Source organism: Chrysochloris asiatica, unplaced genomic scaffold (assembly GCF_000296735.1).
Source record: "Chrysochloris asiatica unplaced genomic scaffold, ChrAsi1.0 scaffold00127, whole genome shotgun sequence".
In the NCBI taxonomy this organism is placed as follows: domain Eukaryota; kingdom Metazoa; phylum Chordata; class Mammalia; order Afrosoricida; family Chrysochloridae; genus Chrysochloris; species Chrysochloris asiatica.
In genome coordinates, this window is record NW_006408645.1 from 1,595,531 (window position 1) to 1,621,618 (window position 26,088).

Below are 26,088 nucleotides of genomic sequence, written 5' to 3' on the forward strand. Positions count from 1 at the left end.
CCCCCAGATCTCTGACATCCCTGCAGTCACTGAGTCCACTCTCCTCTCTCCCATGTATTGGCTGTCACCCGGACCTGGCAGTTCCGTCTAACCGGTCACACCCCCTCCAGTCTCAGTGCTGAGCAATCTTTTAAAAATGTCAATCTGGTATTGTCACTCCTACTGAAACTCTTCAGTGGCTTCCATGCCCTCTGGCTAAAGCCTGCCTTGGCTCCTAGTGCCCCCCTTTGGGTGGGCAGTCTCTTCTCCCTCTCACCACTGTCCCTCCTCAAGTCTCCCTCACTCATGCTGTGCCTGCTGTCTAGAGTTCTTCCTGCATCCTTCTCCCTGAAACTGCCTTCACTCCAGCGTACCCCTCCTTGCCCCATCCCAGCTCTTAACCTGGTTTGTAACTCTGCACCCCACTGCACAAACTTATGTGTGTATTGCTCCCTGTATGCCCAAGTGCCTGCCACTTGCTTGGACCATCTTGGGAGCTCACTGCTTGACTGCATGAATGAATGAGAGGGAGCCAAGAAGGCCTCCATGGATGGAGGAAGCAGTCATTGTTAGGTGCAATTTCCCTTCTGCCCCAGGAGCTAGTGTCTCCTGTAGCCAGCAAACATTTGGCACTTACCCAGTGCCAGGCCCTGGAGGCCAAGCCTGAGGAACTGTCCCCTCCCCCGGGATCACTTTCAGAGGGATGGGTGGGGGAGGGGTGTGTCAAGGCTTCCTGTCTGCCCTCTCTGGGCAGCCCAGTCTGCTTATCCTTCTAGTCCAGTGGGGGACAAAGGTGTTCAAAGAAGCCCTCTCCTCCTAGGAAAGAGTTCTGAGGACTGGGGGTTGGTCCCATGACCCCAGGTGTGTGGGGGACTGCCCCTGGACAGAGGGGGCTCTAAGGTTAAAGGACACATTCTTCAGATTCTTGGAGGATGGAGGCAACTGAAGGCACCTCTCTCCCCTTCTCCAGCCCTGCCTGGAGCATTGCCAGGAGATAGGAAGAGGAGTTGGTATGACTTTTCAGAGGCCTGGGGAAGACCTACCCCACTCAACAGCTGGCAGTGAGGGCCCGAACCCTTAGTGGTGAGGTGGCCTTCCCTGAATTCACATAGTGGCCTGAGGGTGGTGGAGTCAGCCCCTCTCCCCCCTCGGTCCCCTCTTAGGTCCTGGGCATTGTGTGTGTGTGTGGTGGCAGGAGGGGTTACTGATTCTCAGGGCCCAATGAGATCCTGGAAGAAGCCTGGCTGTCTTTGATTCGGGGCCTGTCTCCTGGGCTCAATTCGGCATGGTATTTCTGTCTGAATCAGCTCCTGGGAATTGCCTCTCCTTCCCCCAGGACCCTAGGAGGGGGCTGTGCTCACCCTGGGAACAGTGCCATGGTCAGGATCTTGATTCCTGGGTAGCTGCTGAGTGCCCCTCCCCCTCCTCTGACTCACTGTCTGACACTTTTCTTGGACTGTTTTCACTATCTTTTATTCCTTTTTCTGAGTTGGCCTCTCCTGTCTCTAGTTCAGTCTTTTTGTCCCCTCCCCTGCCTCTGCCCCCCTGCCTCTGGATTCCCAGGTGGGCCAGAAACATGAGGTCCAAGGGTTCTTCTCTTCACACTGCCCAAGGACTAGCAGGGAGGAGATTATTTTTCATTTCATTTGTGGTCTGCGCCTCTTCCTAGGGGTTCACGACTAAAACCTATTAGAAACTACTTTGTGCCTTGGTTTCCTTGTCTGCAACCTTGGAGGTTATGAACTCCTCACATTAAATTCCCTTTTTTTTTTTTTTAAGGTCTCAGAGGTACACTGACAATACTTGGCTTTAAACTACTTCCTTCACTTCGCTATCAGTTTACTCTTGGGAGAACTGATGCCTTCTGAGATGCATCTAGCTGCAGCCTGAGCTTGACCCTCCCTTTTTCTAATACCACTCATGTTCAAACCCTCTGGCACTGGAATGAGCATATGGCCCCCTCTTTGAATGAACTGTGACTGGATCAGGAGGAGGTCACACTGACCACTCATGCCCTGAGATGTCACATTGTCTCTGTGTTGCTACATGACACGAGCTGCCTGCCTGCTACCCTCCGCCTTCCTCTAATGCCCATCCAGTGCCTTTTCTATACCACACTCTGGTCTTGGTACTGGGCACAGCCAGGCACAATGAGGGCCAAACAGATACTGGGAGCATGAAGCCGTTGTAGTACAGAGTGGTAGGGCTGTGATCAGCAATCCCGGGACCTAGTAGGAGCCCAGAGAAGCATCTAGTGGGGCTGAGGGGAAGAGATGCTGTAGGGAAGCCCTCTTAGAGATGATTTCGGAAGGATCAGTAAACAAAGAAAGAAAGAAACAACACTCCATTGAGTCTATTCTGACTCTGAGTGAACCTATAGGACTGCCCCAGAGGGTTTCCAAGGCTGGTGAGTCTTTATAGGAGCACACTGCCACTTCTTTCCCCCTTGGAGCAGCTAGTGGATTCAAACCACCAACTTTCTGGTTAGCAGCCGAGCACTTTAACCATTGTGCTAACGGTGCTCATTCAAAGGCCAGTCAAGGTTAACTTTTGTGCGGGATGAGGAAACTGCTTGTGCAAAAGCCTGGTGGTGAGTAGAGACAGAACAATGCAAGACTCAAGCTAGAGTATAGAATTAAGGCACCATGGGGATGGTTGGTCTTGCTTGATGAGGCAAGGGCCAAGCCTGTTGCAGTCTCTTGCAGAATTCTGAACTTGATCCTAAGGACTTTGGGTAGCTGTGGAGTGGTTCAAAGCTTGGGGATGTCAAGTAGATCTGCAATTGACTGGGAGGAGAGGGCATGGTTAGTGCTCATAAACTTTTCAACTTGAAGGTGACATACATAGAATACATATTCTAATCTTAAGTATACAGCTAGGTGAATCTTGACAGTTTTGTATCCAGAAGCTCTGCTAGCATAGTGGTTACGAATCAGGCTGTTAACCTCCAGGTCAGCAGTTCAAAACTACCAGCCGTTCCGTGGGAGAACGATGAGGCTTTCTGCTCCCATAAAGATTTACAGCCTCGGCAACCCTGTGCAGGGTCACTATGAGTCAGAACTGACTCCACAGTACTTAACAACAACAAATCCACCACTCAGATCAATATAGAACGTTTTTAGCCCCTAAGAAGATTCCCTCAGGACTTCCCAGTGCATGCCCCTCCATCCCCTGGGTGACCACTGTTCTAACTTGTATCACCACTGATTGATTTTGCCTTTTCATGAACTTCGGATACATTCTTGTGTCTGGCTTCTTTCACTCACCATGGTATCTGTAAGATTCATTGTATCCAGGAGTTCATTCTTCTTTTCCTTTGTGAAATATAGAACCACGCTAACATTCACTGAGTCTTTACTGCTGTCTTGAGAACTTGGCAAGTGCTGACTCATGTGAACCTCCTGACCCTGTGAGGTTTTAAGACAAAGAACTGAAGACACAGAGAAGTTAAGTAACTTGCTGAGGATTACCCAGCTAATTAGGAGCAAAGCCAGGCATCAAACTCAGGCAGTGTGATCTGGATCACAGATTCTTTACACTATGTGCCCTCCGGTATTTCCTGCCTGTGTGGATGGAATGAGCTAATAATGTGTACTTGGGGACTGGATGGCTGAATGCGGATGGAGGGAGAGGGGTTGAGGATGACTGCAGGTTTCTGGCTTGAGTAACTGGGTGGGTGGTGGTGCTGTTACTAAGATAGGGAACACAGGAAGAAGGACAGATGGCATGGGGGGTGGGGAACGGAGACGATGGGTTCGATTTGGGGCCTGTGGAATTTTCTGTTTCTAAGGGACAGCCAGGTGCAGATACCGAGTAGGCATTTGGTTTTTGAGATCTTGGTGAGAGGCGGGGGTGGGGGTGGGGGGAGCTTAGGCATTCAGCACCCTGTAGATGGCATCTGGAGCTTGGGAAAAGACTAGTGTCTCCCAGCGGGACTGTGGTGAGGGGCTGGCTGCACGGATGTTCTTTGTCCATGTGTGTTTATGTCTGATTGTCTGGTCTGTGTGTGTGTAGACACACTCCATTTGGGTCCTGAGTACCCCATCTCTTGGGAGAGCCTATAGGTCAGCTGGGAGCTGGTTGTTTTTGTTTGTGGTTTGACCCTGGGAGGGGACATGTCAAGACTGAGAAACAACCCGCTGAGAAGCCCCCGGAAACACCTGTGTGTCCTGTTCCCCAGGCCCGGGGTAGGGGCTTGGCAAAAGGAGGGAGCTCCAGTTTTCTCACTTCTCTCCTGCAATACCCTCTAGGATCTGGGTTGGGGACTTCGTGAAGAGATTGGGGATAGGGGTGCTTGGAAGAGACACCTGTGTAAGGGAAGACCAAGAGAGCCTTCTGGTTGGTTTTTCCTGTTCTCTGTCATTTCCTGTGATGGCTATGATGGGGGAGGGGCTCCCCGGCACTGGGGCCTATGTTTGCTTCGATTCTCCTTCCTCCTGGTGATCTTTGGGGGCCCAGCCCTTTGTGTGGCGGGTTATACCACAGAGACAAGGTGGTTGTATTCCAGCCCTTGGCACTGAATCTCTTGGGGGATGCCCTGAGTCTTGACCTCGGTCCTCCTCCAAGCAATCCTGGGGCTGTTACTTGCTGTGATATTTAGGAGAAGACACCCCTAAATCCCCCCTACTCCAGTGAGGCAGCCAGCCTGTGGGAGTCTGCTAACTAGTTTTACTCTGTCAGGTCTGAGACCAGCACAGGGATGGTACAGTGTTGTATTCTGGAGTTCAAAGTCACCAGGAAAGATGTGGGACATTATCTTGGATGATCAGTTTCCCTGGAAGTTTTTGTTTGTTTGTTTTAAAGGGGAAAAACTCCTATTTCCATAGGAGATGAATTCCAACAAATAGGGCCAGATATTGGAGTAAAAGGCAAAAAGTATGTGAACTTTTAAGATCAAACAGGAGACTGACTTGAAAGAGAGGGAGAGCTGGAGAGCTCAGAGTCACATAAGGAGGCCTGAGGCAGGGGACTTCTCTCCTGTGGGTGGGGATTTCTGAAGGAAAGTCTGAGAAGCATCACTCCAGAAGATAGAGGAAGAGCTTGGGAAAGTCCTGATGCTGGGATCAGGCTCCAGCTGGAAGTCAGCATCAGAGCCATCCTGATTCCTAGGGTATCATTCAGTCTGGCCTGGCGTGAGTGTCTGTGGGTCTGCTCATGCACAGCAGTGTCTGTGTGGGTGTGCATGAGTAGAGGAGGAGGAGGCAGAGACAGGGAGGCTGTGCAGACTGTAGGCGCACAGACGGCCGTGCGTATGCGCGCGAGTGCGCGCGCACACACACACACACACACACACACACAAAGGCACACAGATGTGAGCGGGCGTGAATCACCCAGGCAGTGAGTCAGCCCCCAGGATTCCTGTAGGGGAACAAGGGAGGCCTGGCAGAGGTCTGTCAGCCCATCTGTCTGTCTGCCTGCCTCCTGCCCTTGCAGCCCTGCCTCTCTCTCTCTCTCTCTCTCTCTCTCTGTGTGTGTGTGTGTGTGTGCGTGCAGGTGGTTTGTAGGCGGGAATGGGGAAGGTGCTTGGTGGGTTTCTAGGTGGACTTTTCGCCAGAGGTGGCGGTAACCTAAAAATACCAGGACATGGGTTTGGACCTGTGTCTTGTGCAAAGAAGCGTGCTGGGGGCCATGCTCTGACTACATAGTGCACCACAGGTGGGTGCTGGGGGGCTAGGGGAGGATGTGGGACATCTTGGAGAGTTATAAGGATGAACAACAGTGGCCCTCACCTTCTGCTCTCAGCCTGTATCTGTTGCTGCCACTTTGCCACTTAGCACTTTTCTGTTCCGTTTGCAGGCTGTCTGTCCCGAGATGCTAGAGCAGCAACCCTGCACCACCATGACGGGACTACGGAAGAGGAAGTTTGACCAGGTGGATGAGGATTCCTCTTCCTCGTCTTCTTCATCCGGATGCCACTCTCGATCCTGCTCCCCAAGCTCGTCAGCCTCCCTTGCCTGGGACTCTGATGAGGAGGGCTCCTGGGATCAGATGGCCCGGCCTTCCCATGACATCTGTGACTCCCAGAATTTCACCCGTGAGTCTTCCCTGTCATGGCCTACTAGCTGGGGACCCCCATCTGAAAGATGAGCTTGGGAAGCCCTTGATCAAGCCCTGTCCCCAGAGATGTAGTTCCCCTGCTTGCCTCCCACCTTGTACGCTTCCTAGAATATAGCAGTCATCCAGAAAGGCCCACTCTCGAGAGCACTTGGGGCATTTTTGACCTTGGAACTCCCTACTTCAGAGAAGTGACTTCCAGGATAGAGCCCTTCAAGTGTCCCAGGAGGCCTCCTCTCTTTGGTTCTACTGCACTCAAAATGCCATGCAGCTTTGCGTGCGCACAGTGGGGGAGAAAGGGGTATTCTCTCAGTTATTTTTAAGCTTGTGCAATTCTGATTCCAACTGACAAGCAGAGCCCTAGAGCAGGGTTTCTCAACCTTGTGTTTCATTATCACTTCTTCCTGAGTCTTTTTTAAAGTATTTTTTTTTCTAATTGCCTCCTCAATAAAAATTCATTAACCCAGATGACTATCTAGATGTGCTGTCTGGATATGCTATTTATGTACTATATGTACTTTATATGTTTAAAAAAAAAAAAAAAGATTTTTCTCCCCAAGAGTCAAAATTTGCCTCATCAAATGCATATTCAAACACAAACTAGCATCATAAATATAATTGTTGTTAAGTGCCATCAAGTTCGTTCCCACCCTTAGTGACCCTATATAGGGTTTCTAAGGACCAGTTGGTGAGCTTGAACCACCAATCTTGGGGTTCAAACCGATCTTTCATTCCAGCACATTAACCTGCAGTACCACACCAGGACTCCTAAATATAACAATACAGACAGAAAAGTCATCGATGCAACCTTAGTACATAGAATCTTAACAGCACACCAACTAAACTACTGTTGGTTTATTCTGGAAATATCAGGATATTAGGAAATTCAGTTTATGTCAGAAGAGGAAAAAAGATAAGAGCCACTATAATGCTTAAAGAATATTTGATGAAATGTAATATCCTTTTAGATAAGACCCTTGCAAAGATAGGAAAAGTGAATTCTACTTTAACACGATTTTTTTTTTTTTAAGTTATGTCTCAACCCCAAAGCTCATTATAGTGAATGAGGAAGTACTGGAAGCTTTCCCACTAGGTCAGGAATAAGACCAGGATGCTGTCACTAGTGCTAGTTAACATTGCTCAGGAAACACTGGCCAACTCAATTAGCAGAGACAATAAGAATTATATGTATTGGATTGAGGCAGGCTAAATTGACATTATTTGCACATGGTTTCCTATCTGATGACTTTTTTATAAGAGAATTCATTCATGTAGTTAGGTACAAAATATCATATATTAAAGAGCTTCTACAAATCATTTTTAAAAAAACTATGTAAAAGAGATCTGTTGTTAAGTACCTTTGAATCGGTTCCAACTCATTTGGATCCTGGATAGCATTTCTGACAAGCAGCTGGTGGCTTTGAACTGCTGACCTTGTGGTTAACAGGCCAGTGTTTATGCTATAGCAGCACTACACCAGGACTCTAAAAGGGACCTATAAATGACTTCATTTGACAAATAACTCATTTGAAATGGTAAATAAGCCAATATGGACCAGTTCCAGTCCCTGCCATGCTGGGTCCTAAATTCAGATCCCTTTTTTTTTTTTTCAGGGTAGTGGAGGGGTGTATGAGAAGAGGTTTAAGACGTGCTTTTTGGGTGTTATGTTGTGCCTCACAGTGAATTAACCCCCTGCCCTTTCCCTGTCTGCCTTTCAGCCCTATCCATCTTGAAGCGGGCTCCCCGGGCACGTCCAGGCCGAGTTGCCTTCGATGGCATTACTGTCTTCTATTTCCCTCGGTGTCAAGGCTTTACCAGTGTCCCCAGCCGGGGTGGCTGCACGCTGGGCATGACCTCTCGTCACAGTACCTGCCGTCACTTCTCCTTGGCTGAGTTCGCACAGGAGCAGGCCCGGTCCCGGCGCGAAAAGCTCCGCCTGCGCTTGAAGGAAGAGAAACTGGCTGCACTCAGATGGAAGGTAGGCACCCCCTCTCCATGGCCTGGGGTCCTAGTCCTGTCGGGAGTGAGTAGGAGTGAGTAGCAGGGTCGGATGCTGATTTGTTCACTGTGTGTTTGGGGAACTAGGCACGTGGGTGCCAGTGATTGACTTGATTGGGAGCTGTTGCCAGTCCTGTTTGTCTGCTGCAGGGGCTAAGGGCAGGCACCTGAGTGCTATACTGGGGAGAGCAGTGTGATATTGGGGGTCTGTGCATCTGCCTGGATAGGGGTAAGAGCTTGACATGCATAGGGAATCTCTTTGCAAATGCCCCAACAGCAGTATCCTGAGCTGGCCTCTTCACTATTGTGCCTGCGGTGCTCGGCTTGTAGGGCACATTTGGGGAATGTTGGTCTAGGCTTCTCATATCCCTCTTTTTTTCCCGAGTGCAGCTGTCAGCCACCGGGGTATCTGAGGCTGAAGCAGGTTCACCACTCACAGTGGACGCCATCGATGACGCGTCTGTGGAGGAGGACTTGGCAGCGGCGGTAGCAGGCGGCCAATTGGAGGAAGGGACCTTTCTCCAGCCCTACCCAGCCCGGCGCCGGCGGGCCCTGTTGCGGGCTGCAGGTGTACGGAAGATAGACCGCGAGGAGAAACGGGAGCTGAAGGCTCTGCGCCGCTCCCGGGAGGACTGTGGCTGTCGATGCGACAAAGTCTGCGACCCCGAGACCTGCAGCTGCAGCCTGGCAGGCATCAAGTGCCAGGTATGGGGGCCAGACTGGGCTGGTGGGACGCTTGGTGGGGAGCCTGAACACCACGCTTCAGAATCCTTACTCATGTCTCTTCTTCTCTGCAGATGGACCACACGTCATTCCCCTGTGGCTGCTGCAAGGAGGGTTGTGAGAACCCCAAGGGCCGGGTGGAGTTTAACCAGGCACGAGTTCAGACCCACTTCATCCACACCATCACCCGCCTGCAGCTGGAGCAGGGAGCCGAGAGCTTTGTGGAGCTGGAGGCCTCTGCCCAGAGCAGTTCCCCCAACCCTGATGAGCAGGCTCTGGCCCCCACATCCCCCATGAGCAGCGAGCTGGGTAACAGCAGCTTCAGCCCTGACATGACTGAATCCTCCCCAGTGTCGGGCACCAGTGAGTCCCCCAGCAACCCTGCCCACCTGGCCCTGCCCGGCCCTGGCTTCCAGCCCAACATGGATGATGACAACCTGGTGCGGATCCTGACTTTCAGTGATACTGACCTTGACAGGGAGGAGGAGGAGAAGGAAGCGGGTGTAGGGCACCTGGACAATCTCAGCTGCTTCCACCCGGCTGACATCTTTGGTACTGGTGACCCTGGTGGCCTAGCCAGCTGGACTCAAAGCTATTCTGGCCCTAGCCTGGCATTAGGCATCCTGGATGAAAATGCCAACCTGGATGCTGGCTGCTTTCTGAACGGTGGCCCTGAAGGGTCGAAAGAAGCTGGCTTCCCTGGTACCCCAAGGCCAACCAGCATGGACGCTGGCCAGAGCAGCTCAGTCGACCTGAGCCTGTCTTCCTGTGACTCCTTTGAGCTGCTCCAGGCCCTGCCGGACTACAGTCTGGGACCCCTCTATACCTCCCGGAAGGTGTCTGACAGCCTGGACACCCTCGAGGCACCCCACTTCCCTTTGCCTGGTTTCTCTCCACCCAGGGACCCAGGCACTTGTTTCCTGGAGTCCTTTGTGGGCTTTTCTGAGCCAGCTGAGGAGGTTCTCACTCCGTTTCTTGACAGCCAGTTGTTCGAGGATGCTGCCCCTGCTTCTCTCATGGAGCCGGTGCCCGTGTAAGAATGAGGGGTGGGCTTTTTCTGGCCCTGAGAGCCCTGCTGCTGTTTTTGGGGGGTTTTTCTTTTTTAGACTTTGGGGATTGCCTGGGGCCTCTGTGTAATTTAGGTCTGTGGGCACTCTTGATTTTTGTGAAACTCTCTGGATTTATTTATTTTTTTAACTGTGTTGAAGAGTGGGCCCATGGGTAATGGCCTCCCTTTTCAGCCACCCTGCTGCGAGCGCCCACCGACACCATAACCTTCCGACCACCATACTGTGTACCCGGAAGAGAAGATCTGGCTCCCCTGGAGCTTTGCAGACCCCCTTATCATCTTTGTACGATAATTCTTTGTTCAAAGACACTGAGACGGGGCTGGAATCGGCCAGTTGTGGCTTCTTCTGCCACGCTGAGCCCTAGACCCACGGGTGGCCACGTCTTCTGGACTGCCAAGACTGTACTGTAATTTATTTCTGTAATTTATTTGGAGCTGGAGGTGGCACTGGCAGGTGTGCTGTCTGGTGTTGATGTCGGGCACAGACCCTGTGAGTCCTTTTGCTTTGTAGACCTTCAGCCTTGCTGGCTTGGGCTCTGGAGACCAGGTGTGGATTTTAACCTGAGGATCCACTACTCTTCGTTGCCTGGCTCCTGGAGGACTGAGCAGACAGGGTTGGGCAAGCAGAGCCTGGACCAAGGGAGGTGCTGGGCTGGGCTGACCAACCATGACCAAAACCCCCTTCTGCCCTGCCCAGCTTCCTGTCCTCTGTCCCATCCCCCTTTATTCCAGCCCCATTGATGGCAGAGGGGGAAGCAGGAGGCCCAGAGAGGGCATAAAGCTTCCCTTGGGACACACAGACTGTCCCTGACTACTATCTCTGGGCATTCAAGGTACCACACTCCAGCCTGGACCACTTGCCCATTCCCTGAGGCCAGTGGCCAGCGTGAGGGATGGCTCCTTGGGGCTTTTATGCCCTTCCTTTGCCCATGTTGAATTTTGCATCATAATTTCTATGTTGTTCCTAAGTGTTAGGACTATAATTTATTCATTTTTCTCTGTGTCTGTGCCAAGAAGCCCAGGCTCTGGGCCTGCCCCATCACCTCCTCCCCTGCTCCCTTGCCCAGGAGGCTTCGCCAGACAGTGTACTTGTGGGAACACCTTGTACCTGAACTTGCAGGTACCAGTAAAGAGACTCTATTTGTAACAGTGTGGTCTTTGTTTGTGGGATGGGGAACATGGGTACCCCTCTGCAGACAGTGGGGAGGAAGGAGAGACGGGCCCTGTAGGTCAGTGTGGATAGAGGGGCCCCTGAGACTATGAGAGAGGGGGATACAACACATTGGGCCTCCTTCCAGGCCAGTCATCTTGGAAGCAGGAGGCCAGCTGAGAGGCTGGCCAGGCAGATGGAGCCAGTTTCCCTTTGAGGGGAAGACAGGAGGAAGGAAGAAAGCCGTCCCCTTTATGATTAACCCATTTCTCTCCTGTGACAGCCTGAGGTAGTGGTGAGGAGCAGCAGCCGGGCAGTCTCCACACTGAGCTTGGGTTTGGCCCTGCGGATGAAGTGACCCACCCTGGCCAGGGGCGGGGCTGCCAGTGGGACATGGCTGGTAGAGGCCTGGCCCTGGGCTTGGACCTGAGCAGTGGAAGCTATAGCTCCTCATCCATCTGTACCAGGCAGACCTGTCTGACCTGTCCCTGCCAGGAGGCCTGGCTGCAAGCCAAGAGGAGCAGACGCTCTGGGGGCCTGAGGAGGATGGCTGACACTCCCCACCACACCACACCCCACACACACATACACTTAGGGACAATAATGATTTATACACACTGGGAAAGGAGGAGGTAGACAAAAAAAAAAAAAAGAGACCTGATTTGAGACTACTCACTCGCATTCTTTAAGTAGCCCTGGTAGCATAATGGATTATGAACTTACCACAAGGTCAGTAGTTTGAATCGACCAGTCACTCTGCAGGAGAAAGGTGAGACTTTCTGCTCCAGAAAATATTGACAGCCTCAGAAACCCTATGCGCAGTCGCCGTGACTGGGAACGGACTGGGTGGTACCCAACACCACCACTACTCATATTCTGTCAGTTAGCACCCTTTCTGTTCTCTATATATGGAGGATGGCCTACTTGCTGAGATCTCAGACCCTGAGTCCCAGGTTCAAATCCCAGCACTTCAACCACTTAGTGAGATGATTTAGAAAGTTACTTACCCTCTCTGTGTCTGGGTCTCAGCATTGTGTGACTAACCCTGCTCACCCTGTCAGTTTGCTGAGTTCATAGACACAAAACAGACGTAAGTCCCAGATATGTGTGTGTGAGAGACTCTCATTCTGTTTCTGTGTTTCTGCCCGGCTTTTCCCCATACGTTTATCCTTTTTTGCTGGTCCTGTCACTTTTAGGTATCTGTCTCCTGCCTCTAGACATGGCCACAAGCCTCCACTAGAGGATTTGTGGCTGGAGTCTGGCCTTGGTCAGAGTTAGCAGGCTTTAGGCTTCTCAGGGCTGGAGTACCATGGTACATTCAGATGTCCTGTCCTTCCTCATGGGTCCCTAGGGAGTCTTTTGAGGAGATTGCATCAGCACACTTTGTCTCAAACTTGGATCTTCCCAGGGGCTCTGGGGTCTAACCAGCCCTGCCTGGAAACCCCTGTGGCTCCTCTTCCAAGGACACAGTCTATGGCTGGACTTCTCTCCTTCTTGGGCAGTAGTCACTCACTCCTTGGCTTCTTTCTTGTTTTTGAGATAAGAGAAGACAACTTCAAGTTTGCAGGAATGACCTGACTCATACACAATCCCTGGAGCGTAGCGTTTCCCATACATTGAGACCTGCCCGTATTCAGGTTTAAACCTCAGACAGACCTGCCTCTCAACACAACCCACCCCAAGAAACTGGGTCATAGTAAAGGGGACTGGACTGGATTTTCCCATAGAAAGGATGATAGTAACTGGGGGAGGCGTTCCAGATCACTGACTCATACCAAGAAGATGTGCACGTGACCAGCAGTATGTTATACAAACCAGGCACAGCAGCCATCAAGGACAACTCTCTGGACTCTAAAAGGGAGCCTTATCCGCTCAAGGTTCTCAAACCTTAGCCATTGGACACCTTTTTTAAAAAGCTACCCTATCTGCATTTTCCTCATATTCATTATTTTTGTTTAAATTGACGCTCTCAATAGGATTAAAAGTTAGACCAATCCTAGGCAATAGTAGGAGACCTGGTATGGCACTGTAGGATAAGCACTGGGTCACAAGGTCGGTTTAAACTGCAATGGCCAGCGGTTCAAGTCCACCAGCCACTCCCTGGAAACACGATACATACGGGGTTGCTGTGACTTGAAAGCAACAACAATGCAACAGTACTCACAATCTCATGAGCTTGTGCTAGTGTCTTCGCTATTTAAAAAGTGATAAATACGTTGATAACTAAACTTTAAAATGTTTGCTGTATTTCAGGGATGCGCACCATGATTTGGGAACAACAGGTCTAGGCTCATTTCCTGCTGCAGATTGAGACCCCAAGAGTGGCAAGTTGCACAAGCGATCCTAGTCTCCTGAGTTTAGAGATCCTCCCCCTGAGAGCAGTAAAGTGTTGGAAGCCCAGTAAGGGGACCCCTGTCACTCACTCCCGTGCCAGCTACAATGAACATTATCCATCTAGATAAGGGCCACTGTATATGTTCTTTAGAGGATGAATTCATTGGCATGTGTTTCTCACAAAAGCTGAAGGGATTACTTTTTTCTTGGGATGTTTATTTCTCTGTACCAGGCAAGTGAAATAAGGTTGCCCCAAACCAGTGAGGGCCAGTCGTGTCAGCTGAACACTGAAGACGTGGGGCCAGAGAAGACAGTGCATGGAGGGTCGGGCAATGACCCTTGCATCCTGCAGAGTGATGGTGCTCTCACGCAGGGCCCAGACATGGGCCTTCTGCAGCTGGCCCTCCTTATCTGGGCCCATTGCCCACAGCATCCTGGGCCCACTGCCAGGGCGGACAGCCTGGTGGGGAGGAGCAGTTGCTTCTTTAGCTCCAGGATGCTAGTACCAGACAGAAGAGGAGAGGCATATATGGGCTGATGTAACAGTCTGTAAATAGCTATAGGGTTTTTTGATTTTTTAAAACTACCAACCCACTGGGAGCCCCCTCTATCTTCTTTCTCTCACAGAGAGTCCTACAGAAGCTAAGCTGGGGTTTTTTTCTTTCTCCCCCAGAGCAAAATGACTTCTTGTGCTTTTAAAACATACAGCCTTCGGATGCCCCTTAGTAAAGAAGCATGTTGCAAAGTAACCCACACGCAATGTTGATTAGACAATGTCATTTTCTGAATTCCTTCTCCACTGCCCCCACTTCCCACCCTCTCCATGGCACTTCTGTAGGTTGATGGTCTCCACTTCAGTCCCCATGATTCCCAGAGGCTGATGGACCCCCTGGCTGCTGACCATGGCTAGGCCCTTAAGGATCCTTGCGCCTTTTCCAAAATTTCCTCTCTGATCTTTGGGTAGTTAGGATGCTCCCTGAGAACCTGGGACAAGGAGAGAGAGGATGTGCAGCACCAGGCAGGGTTCAGGGCCATTGTCCTCCCCAAGCCAATGTCAGTAGCTTACGCTGTGGCAGACTTCAATGGCCTCCACGAATCTCTTGTCCTTCAGGTAGTTGAAAGCGAGTTTGAAGCCTGTCCAGAGGCAAGGAGAACAGAAATTGGATCTCCCTGTGACTTAAGAAGTGCTCTGCTTCCCAGGGCAAGCAGAGGGCAAGTCCTGAGATCTGGCTCAGGAAGCAGGTCCTGGCGCCCACCTCCTTCCCACACCCACCCACAGTCACCTTGGCTGCTGTCTTACCCACGGAGGGGCTGGCGTGATGGCTATACTTCCAGGCCAGCTTGTAGTTGGTGGCTGCATCCTTGTAGGACTGCTCCTTTTCCATGATGAAGCCCATGTACTCATAGGCCTTGCAGCAAGACTGCAGGGAAAATCAATCAGAGCCCAGTCCAGGCCCAGCATGGGGCTAGAGATGTCTGTGAGGGGAGCTGCCCTGAACAAAACCACTAAGGGTACCCAGAGGCATCCCCTCATGCACACCTCCATCACTGTGAGATCCTACTCCTCTCCCTTTTGACACACTCTCATGGGGAGAATGCCCCTCCACCTCTTAAGTCTGTCAACACAAGAACTGTCTCTTTTCCTACTCCATGCAATGCCCCCTGGACACACCTGCTGCCTTGGCCTAACAGGTGTGCTCGTAGCTCAGGTTCTATCTTATGCACAGCCCCGGTCTCCCCTCTTCCAGTCCTGTTCCTAACTCCTGACACCTCTTCTTCCCCACCACTATGATGCCCAAGCATCCTACCACCCGATATCCTCGTGGTGCCCCTTGAACCACTGTTTCCTGCTTCCATCACCCCCACTCCTGGCCACCCCAAGGTCGGGTGCCCCCTCGCCTTGTTGTACTGAATGCAGCGCCGCAGCAGGTCCGTGGCGAGGTCGAACTTGCCGCCTTGGCAGTAAATGTCAGCCAGCAGGAGCCAGCTCTTCTCCAAGTCCTCAGCCTCGGTCAGCACCCAAGGAGCCTTGGCTTGACGCTTCAGTTGCGTGCGCGCCTTAGGGGTCTGCTTCAGTAGCGTGTAGGCCTGTGCCATGGCCAAGATGGCAGGGACGCTGTTCTTCTGCATGTGGGGTGGGAAATAGGCGTCAGTGTGACTGGGCCCTCTGCCTCTGCCCCAGCACCTGCAATCCTAGGGTAGGCAGCTGGTGCACCTCGGCCTGGGCCAGCTCAATGAAGGTGTTCAGCGCTGCCTCCACATTAGCCTTCTCTTTGGTGGCCATCAGGCAGAGGCTCTGCAGCAGCCGCAGCTGGACATGGCCAGAGGCTGAGTGTGGGTAGAACTCACGCAGCAGCTTCTCAGCTGTGCGTACACCGTGCTGCTCCGAGTCCTTCCTTTCAGCAGAGCTGTGGGCATCATCAGACACTGAGCCGACAGGGTCTCCAGCCAGCGCTCCTGGTCTTAGCAACAGGCTGCAGATGACCCCCCTCCTTCCCCAGGAACCCACCCCTGCCCATTAGGCCCAGTGGGGTTTTTACATGCTCTCAGCCATATGGTTCTCAAAAGCCTCTCCACCCACGATCTCATTGTCTGGGTTCAGACAGATCTGCACCATGTAGTAGGTGGCGCTCTGGCCCCAAGTGCTGTCCTTTCGTGCCTTGTTCAGGAATTTCAGGGCTTCGTTGGGCTGCCCAATGTGCCTACAATGGAGGAGAGAAATACTATGAGTCCTATGGGAAGATGGGAGCCCAGAGAGTACCAGAAGAGCAGAAGCTGGTCCTGGAAGCAGAATTTCTGCTCCCTAGCACTGAGCCCTCTTTCTGAGCTCATACTTTGGGCATGTTCTCAGGAGGGACCAGTCTCTGGAGACGGACATCACGCTTGGTTAAGTGGAGGGTCAGCCAAACAGAGGAGGATTCCTAAGGAGATGGGCTGGCACAGTGGTACCAGCAACAGGCTCAAACATAACCACTGTGAGGACACTGCAGGGCCGGGCAGTGCTGCACTGTGTTCTGCTGAGGGTCGCCCTAAGTTGGAAATGACCTGATGGCACCTAACAACAACAAGCGCTGAGCCAGAAAGAGCCCTGGTAGCTCAGTAGGTTAAGCACTCAGCTACTAACCAAACGGCTGATGGTTCCAACCCACCGGCCACTCTGAGGGAGAAGGATGTGACAGTCTGTTTCCACAGCCTTGGAAACCCCATGGGGCAGTTCTACTTTGTCCTGTAGGATCCCTGTGAGTTGGAATTGACGGCTGCACTGGGTCTTAGTGCTGGACACGGCCATACCCGCTGTTAACTTACCAGCAGTAGATGCCTCTGCAGTAGTTAAACCCTGGCTCCAAAGGCATTCGGCTGGACATCTTCGTGGCCACTTCAAAGAAGGTGGGGGCTTCTTCAAGTCTGCCACTTCTTCGGAGCAGATCAATTAATTTATTCAGTACTACAAAATTATCTAAAAGGATAAAGACAGAAGAGATCTCCAGGCTTTAATGACCAATAGCTGCATCCGTTTGGGAAGATGTAGCCTGGCAGAAAGATGCAGCGGGTGCTGGGACTCCAGGGGGAGCCACAAGACATCGCCCATGCAGGCTGAATAGGGACATCCTAGGCCTGCATCATGGGCTGGTGTTGAAAGAATAATGACAATAATACTTAGAAATTGTAATAGTAATGACAACAATAACACTTATTAACTACTATGATTGACTCTATAGCATTCATTATACAGACAAGGGAACCAAGCCCTAGAGAAGTTAATTATATCGTCTGGTCTGTAAGTGGCAGACAAGAATTCAGATCGAGGGTCCACAGTCCTAACCTCTTAGATCAGCTGAAGTCTTGGGGAGACTGCCACCCAGTGGGCCTGCTGGGGCCCCAGCCCAAGCCCCGTGTTTGATTCCTTCCCGAGGAAGAAGGGGTGGTTTTTATGAAGCTGATATCAGAGAAGGAGTCTGAGACCCTTCAGGGCTGTATTGAGTCAGGAGGGGCTGTGATCTGGGGACAGACAGGCCATTGTGAATCTAGCATCAAGCACTGCCATGTCAGGAACTGGCCCCTTGGATTCGGGATGGAATGGCATGCTCCATCAGGTCTTTCACAGTTTCCTGTGTCAATGGGAACAATCAGAGTGGCAGGGGCTTCCTCTGCCCCATCAGGAAGGAGGGGAGAGGGCTGGTTCGCCAGCGCTCAGTGGGAACTGAGCAGGCAGCTCTGGATTACCTGGGGTTTTCTCCAGGGCCTGGTGGTAGAGGTTGATGGCACCTTCGTAATTCTGCTTTCTAAACATCAGGTCAGCCATCAGCTGTCAGAAAGCATACAACACTCTGGGGATTCCTGACAGAGGCTTGCAAAGGTGTGTGTGGAGGGTGGGGGCTGGCGGGCAGAGCGGGGAGAAAAAGACTTCCAAGGCAACTTTCCTGGGCCCTAGAGTAGCAGCCACAGGAGAAGCCTGTGGGTCCCTCAGACCCTCACTCACAAGGTGTGGGTATGGAGCAGGGCTTTGAGAATCGGAGAGAGGTCAGTGGGGGCTCTTGACGGCTGCAGAGTGGTCCTCCCCACCTCCCCAGCTGAACACTGCCAATTCCAGTCAGCGGGAGGTAGGGATGGGGCTCCCCTCCTCTGCTCTGCAGGGACTGGGCCTGGGCTCCTGAGGCTCAGGAGGGCTGATGATAGGAAGGAGAGAGCAGACCACTTCCTGAAGCCCCTGGAACCTCGCCCACCCTTGTCTTCACTAACAGTGGGTGTGGTTTCCCTTGGAATGAGTCAACCTCACCCTTCCCTTTAGAAGCCCAAGAGTTTGTTGCTGCCCCCTGCTGGCCCTCTCGCCCCTACCACTAAAGGCAGCTGGTGTGCAGCCTGTGTCCTAGGCTTGGCAGAGCCCCAGGGCAAGGGGTGGGGACGAGGGATCACAGAGACCTACCACAGAGGCGGTTTCATGGTTCTGCTCAGTCTGCAGGAGGTTGATACAGTGCTGTTCACACAAGTCCAGGTGCCCCTGAAGCAGGTAGAGCTGCGCCAGCTCTACCTCCACCTGGCACAAGGGCAGATATAGCCTAGTAAGCAAGGAACATCCTGGGGAAACCCTGGGAGTCTTCCTTCAAGCTCCATCCCTACTGACTCGACCTTCCCAATTAGCCCCAATCCCCTAGAATCTCTGCCCCTCTCCTGCTTCTTCCCACTACTCCAGAGCTACACTAAGCTCTGAAAGTCTGGGCCTAGCTAACTGTACTCATTGTTCAGCAACAGGTCCACTGGGAAGCCCTTTGGTACCCAGACCTGGGGCAGAACCATTCCCCTGAGCCTCATCATGTCCAGTGCCCACATGCAGTGCACATGGCCTGGTGTCAGAACAGTCTCTTTGTGACTGATTTCCCCTCGCCTGAGGGTAGTCCTTGGGCAGGACCATGTCTTGCCGCAATGTGTCCCTGAAGCCTAGTAGAGGATTTGGCACACATTAGAAATCTGCTGACTGAATGAATAATTACCTGAACAAGTGAGTTATTCATCAAGCTCTTCATCTACCCTTAGCCTGTATTCCAGCTGCCATCCCCACATCTGGAACTGCACAGCCCTCAGAGCTCGGCACCTTCTTGGAAGTTTAGCCACAGCCCTTGTCACTTCCACAACTCTAAGAGGGACCTAAAAACGTCAGACTCACACAACTTCCAGCAAAGTCCTCTCCACTGTCAAAATGGGGCTTCCCAGCCTGACTTCACAGTTGAGGGCCTGGGGTCAACTACAAGGGACTGCTACTGGCTGGCCTCCTACACCTCTTTCTCCTGCAGCCCTTCCGAGAGACACAGACAAGGAACTGGCCTCTGGCTGGGGCAGGGAGCTTAACAAGGCTTGTGCCCACAGAGAGGGAGCAGGGCTGCCTACCTTGCTGTCAGTGGGCGAGTAAGAGAGTGCATCCTTGTAAGCCTGTGTTGCCTTGGTGTACTCCTTCTCCATCACGTAGTACTCTCCAAACTGGATGCAGATGGAGGCTGCCAATTGCTTCTGGGAGGGGATCATTTCTGGTTGCTCCAGCGGAGCCCGCTTCAGGATCCGAGACTGGAGGTCCAAAGCCTTAAGAAGTCAGTAAGTGCAGGATCAGGAACCAGAGCCTGACCTGGAAGGTCTCAGACTAGTCCACAGAAAGTCACCACACCCTGATTTCAGATCCAGTAATGTTAGAAAAGGCATCTCAAGTGCCCTGGGCAAATCTGGGTCACTCTGGACAGGGAAGGCCACTGCTGAGTGTACCGGGGAGGCAAACTGCCATTACCTTAGGGCAGGAACAAAAACAAAGGCACTCAAACAAAAACTCTACAACGTTTTACCTGTTTATCTGCTGCCATCCTACCTGGAGGTACAATGTCTAATTTGCTTTGGCAGCCCGACCAGCTAGAACAGGCACACAGTAGGTGTCCCCTGCATTTTGTGCATGCATTTGTTCTGTGCCCAGTTGGGAATGTCAAGCAGCCCCCAAAAGCATCCGTGACCCCTAGATGACCATAAGTGACCAAGTTTAGAAGTGGAAGACCTTGAGGCAAGAGGGAATAATGATGCCAGGGGTAAGCTCCCAGAAGTGGGTACAAATTAGCATTTCGCTCTCCAAGGGCCATCCTGCATGCTCAGTGGACAGTAAATGAGGGAAGAGATCATTTCTGCCAGTCAGAGAGCGAACTCCCCTTTATCACCTCAGAATGCACCCAGGAACAAGTATAGGCCCCAGCCTTGGACAGAAAGAGTGAGGAAGATCGTGGCAGAAGTGAATGGAAGAACATGCGTTGGGATCACCAGATATGGTTCAGATTTTAGCTCCACTGACTTTGAGCCCGTTTTTAAAGCTATTTGGGTCTAACAGTCTTGACTCTTAAATGAGATTGTCAGTGTGCTTAACCTTAAAATAATATTATGAGAATTAAATAGGGAAGCAAAATGACAAGTACAGACGTGGCATAGAGCACTCCATGTGTAGGAGCTAAAGTGCCTGCCCTATTATCATCCCCATCATCCTTTACGGCAAAGGCCCTGCCTTACTTTCCCCTGCTTGTCCCAAATCCTCTTTCCCCAGCCTGGCAAAGCCCAGCTCAGGGTACTCTGCTTTATCCTCACAGAGTGGAGGAGAAAGTGCAGGTCACAGGTGTAACCATAACTGGGGCTCCCTCCTTCCTCCTTCAGTACCAACCCTCATCCCCACTCCCACCCCCACCTCTGTCCGCCCCTCACTCCCCCACTCCCCAGGTAATTGAAGTCTACCTTGTTCAAAGTTTCCATCACATCTTCTGTTTTATGACTTTGGTTAACCTTTGCCAGTAGAAGTAGGCATTTGACATCATTCATCATGGATGGGATATCATTCACTGCAAAATAGAAACTCAAGTTAGTGTTCTATGGCACCTGGGAAGCTGGACTGGGCTCAGGCCCCATGCTGCCCAAGAACAGAGAGCGGGCAGTCTGGGGGTGAGTGAAAGTACCGCCTCACCAAAGTCATGTTCCAGAGCCTGCTTGAGCACTTTTTCTGCTTTGGTAAACTTCTTTAACTTCAGCAGCAGCTCAGCCAGATCACAGCACAGAAAGTCCTGTCCACTGATCTTCTGGGCAGCCTCATAATAATTAATTGCCTTGGTGCAAACAGGAAGGACTGGCATCAGGTCTGGTGGCCAGTGAACCACGCTTGCTCTGCTTGAGCACCTGACACCATGTTGTCCTCAGCAGCCACAGCCTGTTTGTCTGTCCCTCTAGAACACAGATGCCTCAGCAGGAGGAGCCAGGGCGGAGGGGGATTGTGGAATTCTCCCCATGGTATTGATTCATCAGAGAACTGGGCTGGAAACTCAGGCATTCCCCTCCCATCCAGATCCTCCCACTTTGCCATGCATCACTCCACCCGCACCTCCTCCCCCCACACCCCCCACCCCACCCCCACCCCCAGCCCAGCCCAGTCGGACCTTGCTGTACTGGTGAGTCTTCACATAAGCTTGTCCGATCCTGCTGACCAGGGAGGCGTCATGTGGGTTCTTTCTGTACGCCTCATCATAGACCTCCAAGGCCTTCTCAGGCTGGTGGGGAAAGTGTCTGGGGGTCTCTCTCTTCTCTTTCACTGGAGAAGCGAGTTGTGGGGGGATCAATTGGCAAGGCCTTGAGGCCCCTCACTTACCTCCTGAATGGTCATAAAAGCATCACCCAGTAGCAGGCTGGTGTGGGGGCCAGGCAGGTTTTCACAGAGATCGCTGCAGAGATAACCAACAGCTTGTCTTAGGGTTTCTCATCCTTCCTTTTCCCTGAACTCATCTCTTTCTCTTCTCTACTTTCCCACCGAGTCTCAGTCACTGATTCTGGTTGTCCTCCATCCTTCCATCCATCCATCCATCCATCCAATTATTAGTGAAAACCCACTATGCGTGAAGCATTGCACTGGCATGGTGGGCTTTATCAGTTCCTTTACTCCTGCCCCTCCAGGGTCCATTCCATCTAAGGAAACCACACTGTTCTTCCTATAACTCCAATCTGACCATGCCGCCCCACTATTTATTGCTTTCTACAGCTCTTGGGATAACATCCCTATGCTCCTCAACCTGCCCTCACCCCCCCCAAGGAAACTAAATAGATGGAGTTTGTTTGACCTGAAGGAACTGAGAAGGCAGCCTGGAGATCCCATCGCCAACTAATATAGAAAAAGCATCTCTCAGTTTTAGATACCTGTCCTTCATCCTCAGCCTTCACCCAAGACTGGTCAGATAGATCCAAGCAACTGAACATTTTCTCAAGGACAGGCAGAGCCATGGGTCAGGCCATAGGTGCATTCACAAAGCTCTGGGAGTTAGACATGGTCTCCCACCAGGACGTGAGCCATGCAAGAGGGGCAAGCAGGACTTCAGCTCTGTGTCCTCAGAATTGAGCAGCAAGCCAGGTTAGCTGACCTATCATCCTCCAAGTCTACCCGATGGGAATTTACACTGGCATCTCACACATTCCAAGGACACATTCTGGAGACCTGAGCTGAAGAAACACTGAGATCCTGTGGGAGAAGAGGCTGGCATTGCACTGCCTGGGGCACATACCGGTAGCACCCGATGTACAGGCGGACGTCTTTGCGGTTCTGCAGGTAGATGCTGGCCATCTTCTCCTTGGCTTCTGTGTAGCAAGGCTGCTTGGGGGTGATGTTCCTTAGCATGCTCAGCGCCATGTCCACGTTCCCCTTGCTCAGGGCCAAGTCCACGTTGGCGATGGTGATGCGGATCTCTTCTGGTGTGCCACTGAACTCATTGATGGCATCCTGCATGACCTTGGTGGCCTCATGCTAAAACATGCAGACCAAACCAATTCTCAACTCCCAGTCATCCACCAGCTCTCCAGACCTCCTAGGAAACTTAAAGGAATTCTCTTTCCACTCCTGTTCTGAGAGAGATGAAGCATGGAGACAGAGCTGGGTTCAGGTGGGACCTACAGAATTGGTGGTGGTACAAAGAGCAAGAACCCTTGAAAGTTTATGGCAGCAGTTCTCTCAGGGCAAGGGGGTAGATGGATGCTTGGCTAGTTTAGGGGTGCCAAAACCAACTGTCATCTAATCGACCTCCAATTCATGCAGACTCCATGTGTATCAGAGAACTGTGCTCTATGGAGTGTTCAGTGGCTGGGTTTTCAGAAGTTAAAGGCCAGGCTTTTCTTAAGAGGCACCTCTGGGTGCATTTGAACCTCTAACCTTTTGGTTACTGCAGAGCATATTAACGGTTTGCACCATCCAGAGACTCTGCTTTGGGGTACAGGAAGAAACCTCCAAATAATCGACTTGTTCCTTAGCACCTCAAAGTCTTACCTATTGCAATCTATGTCTCCTCATACTTTCTTGCTACTGACCAGATATTTTAATGTTATGGTATTTGACACATAAAGATCTTATTTTCATTATATTTGTACCCTTAATTATTTTAGTAATTGTTTTAATTCTTTCAACCAATTTTGGTACTTTTTGTCTTGAATTCAACCTTCCCAGACATTGATGCCTCCCGCCCCTGCTTTCTGTTTGTTCGCCATCATGTTTGCACCATCTTTTTACTTTGATTCTTAACCTTCTGGGTTTTAGAGTGTAGACAGCAGGGGTTCGGGTGTTTGCTTAAATCACTGTGAAGTCTCTTTCTTTTAATTAGAATTTTTTTAAAAACCTACTGACACCAAGTCAATTCTGACTCATAAGTGACCCTATATGGAGTCCTGGTGTAGCGCTTCAGGTTAATGCGCTGGACTGTAAGGTCATAGTTCAAGTTCACAAGCCACTCCTTGGAAACCCTATATAAGGTCGCTATGAGTTGGAACTCACTCGATAACACTTAACAACAACAAAAAGAATGTATATCTTTCTGGGAGCAGACAGCCTCATCTTTCTCCTGTGGAGTGACTGGTGGGTTTGAACCGCCAACCTTGCAGTTAGCAGACCAGCACCTTACCCATTAGTTTTCTTTACAACTTTATTATCAGAGATATACGTGTTTCAGCTTTGGTCAACTATTTTTGGAGGTAAACTTTAGTTTCTCAACTTATTAACCAAAGAAACAATTTCAGACTTTCTCCAGATGGAGAAAATTAGCATACTTACAATACCCCTCCCTTCCCATCCCTCTCCTCTCCTAAAATTTTTCATGGGAAATTTTTGTTATTTCGACTTTACATAAATTTTATGTCAAGATTTAGCAATGTAATAGGACAAAATGACCATAGTTAGTTAAATGTAATTCTGTTTAGGTTTATTTATGTTAGTTCTATGTTTAATTGGATTCAGTTCTGTCCTTCTGTGGCTTATTTTTTTCCTGCCTCATAAAAATTTCATTTTATTTCAGGGTTTAGTTGACTGGATTCTATCTACAAGGAGATTTTTCCAGAAAGATGTGACTGGTGCTATGATTCTGTAGTTCTTACATTTCACTTTCGAGTCCTTTTTTTTGCTACATGACAGGTCTCCTGGGGAGAGCCTTCGTCTCTCAAGGTATCACTACTGCTTTGTTGTTTTCTTGAATTTAGTATTGTTGAGTAAAAGTCTGAGACCAACTTGACTTTTTTTTTCTTCTAATGAGTAAATATGCTCTATGTTTTAAATACTTGTTTTTGTTGCTACGTGCCGTCCAGTAGGTTCTGACGCACAGCAACCCTTTTCCCAGGAGTGGTTGGTGGGATTGAACAGCTGATCTTGTGGTTGGTAGTCCAGTGCTGATCCTACAGCGCACACCAGGACTATTAAACGCTTGTAGGAACCTTCATTACCATTTTTAGTCCTTGATTCGCGTAGCTTCACTCGTATAATTTTGGGCTTCATATTTTACTTCTATTTTTCCTACCTAAGTTGCCTTTCTGAGTTGCTTCTCAGAGTCCTAGTGTGGCACTGTGGGTTTAATGTGCTGGACTGCAAGGTCAGTTTGAACCATAAAGATTGGTGGTTCAAGTTCACCAGCCACTCTTCAGAAACCCAATGCAGGGTTGCTATGGGTCAGAACCTACTCAACAAGAAGAGTGCCTTTCTGAGTTGGCGATTCCTATTTTCCCTAAATTTAAGGAATCTTTCTCCTGCTATAACTTGCATGTTTTCTCTCTTTTCTTCAGAAATATTGACGGGCACGTTTGGGAGGATGTCCTCTGTCTTTTATATTCATCATCCTCTTGAATCACATCGATCACTTCTCTGGTTTTTTTCAACCCTTTCGTCTAGTCAGAGAGCTTTAGCAAAGTTTGATCCACTTTCCACTGTTCCTCACGGGGTTACAGTTTGATGGTAGTATCATTACTTTGTAAGGAGCCTTGGTAGAGCAGTGGGTTAGGTGCTGGGGCTGCTAACACAAGGTCAATAGTTCCAAGTTTCCTGCTGCTGTGGGAGAAAGATGAGGCTGTGTGTTCCCGTAAAGACTGAAAGTCTCAGAAACTCTATAGAGGGTCACTATGAGTTGGAATCGACCCGAAGGCAATGGGTTTTGGAATAATTATTTTTTTATGATTACTTTTCTTAACTCTGCCAGCTTACTTTTCATTGTTTCCTGTTTTACTTGGACCCCTTTGTTGATCTCTAATGTGCTAGGTACTTTGTTATTTTTTTCCCCAAGATTCCATGTTCTCTTTTTCATTGAATAGAGAGCTTTTATTGAAAACATATTTCTTCTGTTTATTATAGTACTTTTTAGTACAAGTGTAATATTCACTTGTCTTTTGCTTTTAATTTTATGTCATTTTCCTTCTCTTCTGTCTTTTCATTAACCACCTATAGTTCATGTTGCACCCTTTTTGATACCTGCTTATCCTTAACTAAGGAGCTCTGGAAGCGTAGTGGTTAAGAGTTGGGCCGCGGAGAACAAACAAGATCGCGGATCGGCTGGAAGTGCAGTAAAGGAGCTCCGCCAACAACAACACAGAATACTCGACCAAGCAGGCTCAGGGGCTGGTCCCAGAACTCTGAACCACATAGAAAGGAATACTTAAAAGGTTGGAAGGCTCACAGCTGGGGGAATTTGTGGCAGAAGCAAGAAATTCATTGCTTTCTAATTCGAAGAGCCGCCATCTTGGGTGAGACCAAGCAGGAGAAGGATCAGAGTGGCCACAGACGCCTGCCAGAACCACAGAGATAAAGGTGTGGACATTCTTCTCTTTTGGTAGCTGTTCATTGGTCCCTTGCTATCTGAACACCTCGGAGGGTTCTACCATGCATGCGCACAGATCTCCTAGAAATTTAAAGAGACAGTTTCCAATTAAAACCAAATGGCCACAGCCGGCCCTGAACTGTTTCCAACTAGAAAAAAGGCCTCAACGGGGA

General features: G+C 50.4%; 2 protein-coding genes across 2 annotated transcripts in view; one reads left to right on the forward strand and one right to left on the reverse strand.

The window, feature by feature from the left end:
* Positions 1–5,817: 5,817 nt before the first annotated feature.
* On the forward strand, positions 5,818–9,791 carry CSRNP1 (cysteine-serine-rich nuclear protein 1). The gene is made up of 4 exons (XM_006869128.1): positions 5,818–6,013; positions 7,752–8,011; positions 8,422–8,736; positions 8,829–9,791. Exons 1-4 carry the CDS (start codon positions 5,818–5,820, stop codon positions 9,789–9,791), a joined length of 1,734 nt encoding a protein of 577 aa, XP_006869190.1.
* A 4,422-nt stretch (positions 9,792–14,213) lies between these two features.
* TTC21A (tetratricopeptide repeat domain 21A) overlaps positions 14,214–26,088 on the reverse strand; it is a 68,309-nt gene continuing 56,434 nt past the window's right edge. The window contains exons 15-29 of the mRNA XM_006869179.1: positions 22,361–22,599; positions 21,457–21,529; positions 21,248–21,358; positions 20,782–20,920; positions 20,556–20,659; positions 19,191–19,379; positions 18,232–18,342; positions 17,532–17,613; positions 16,614–16,764; positions 15,848–16,009; positions 15,523–15,715; positions 15,207–15,431; positions 14,608–14,728; positions 14,374–14,441; positions 14,214–14,291 (exon numbers count right to left, since the gene is read on the reverse strand). Of these exons, the coding sequence (XP_006869241.1) occupies positions 14,214–14,291; positions 14,374–14,441; positions 14,608–14,728; positions 15,207–15,431; positions 15,523–15,715; positions 15,848–16,009; positions 16,614–16,764; positions 17,532–17,613; positions 18,232–18,342; positions 19,191–19,379; positions 20,556–20,659; positions 20,782–20,920; positions 21,248–21,358; positions 21,457–21,529; positions 22,361–22,599 (2,046 nt within the window). The remainder of the gene's footprint in view (positions 14,292–14,373; positions 14,442–14,607; positions 14,729–15,206; positions 15,432–15,522; positions 15,716–15,847; positions 16,010–16,613; positions 16,765–17,531; positions 17,614–18,231; positions 18,343–19,190; positions 19,380–20,555; positions 20,660–20,781; positions 20,921–21,247; positions 21,359–21,456; positions 21,530–22,360; positions 22,600–26,088) is intronic.

Coding starts and splice junctions, on each gene's coding strand:
- CSRNP1 (XM_006869128.1), top strand. CDS start 5,818: ATGACGGGACTACGGAAGAGGAAGTTTGACCAGGTGGATGAGGATTCC. Junction 6,014..7,751: donor TGACTCCCAGAATTTCACCC/GTGAGTCTTCCC, acceptor TCTGCCTTTCAG/CCCTATCCATCTTGAAGCGG. Junction 8,737..8,828: donor TGGCAGGCATCAAGTGCCAG/GTATGGGGGCCA, acceptor TCTTCTCTGCAG/ATGGACCACACGTCATTCCC.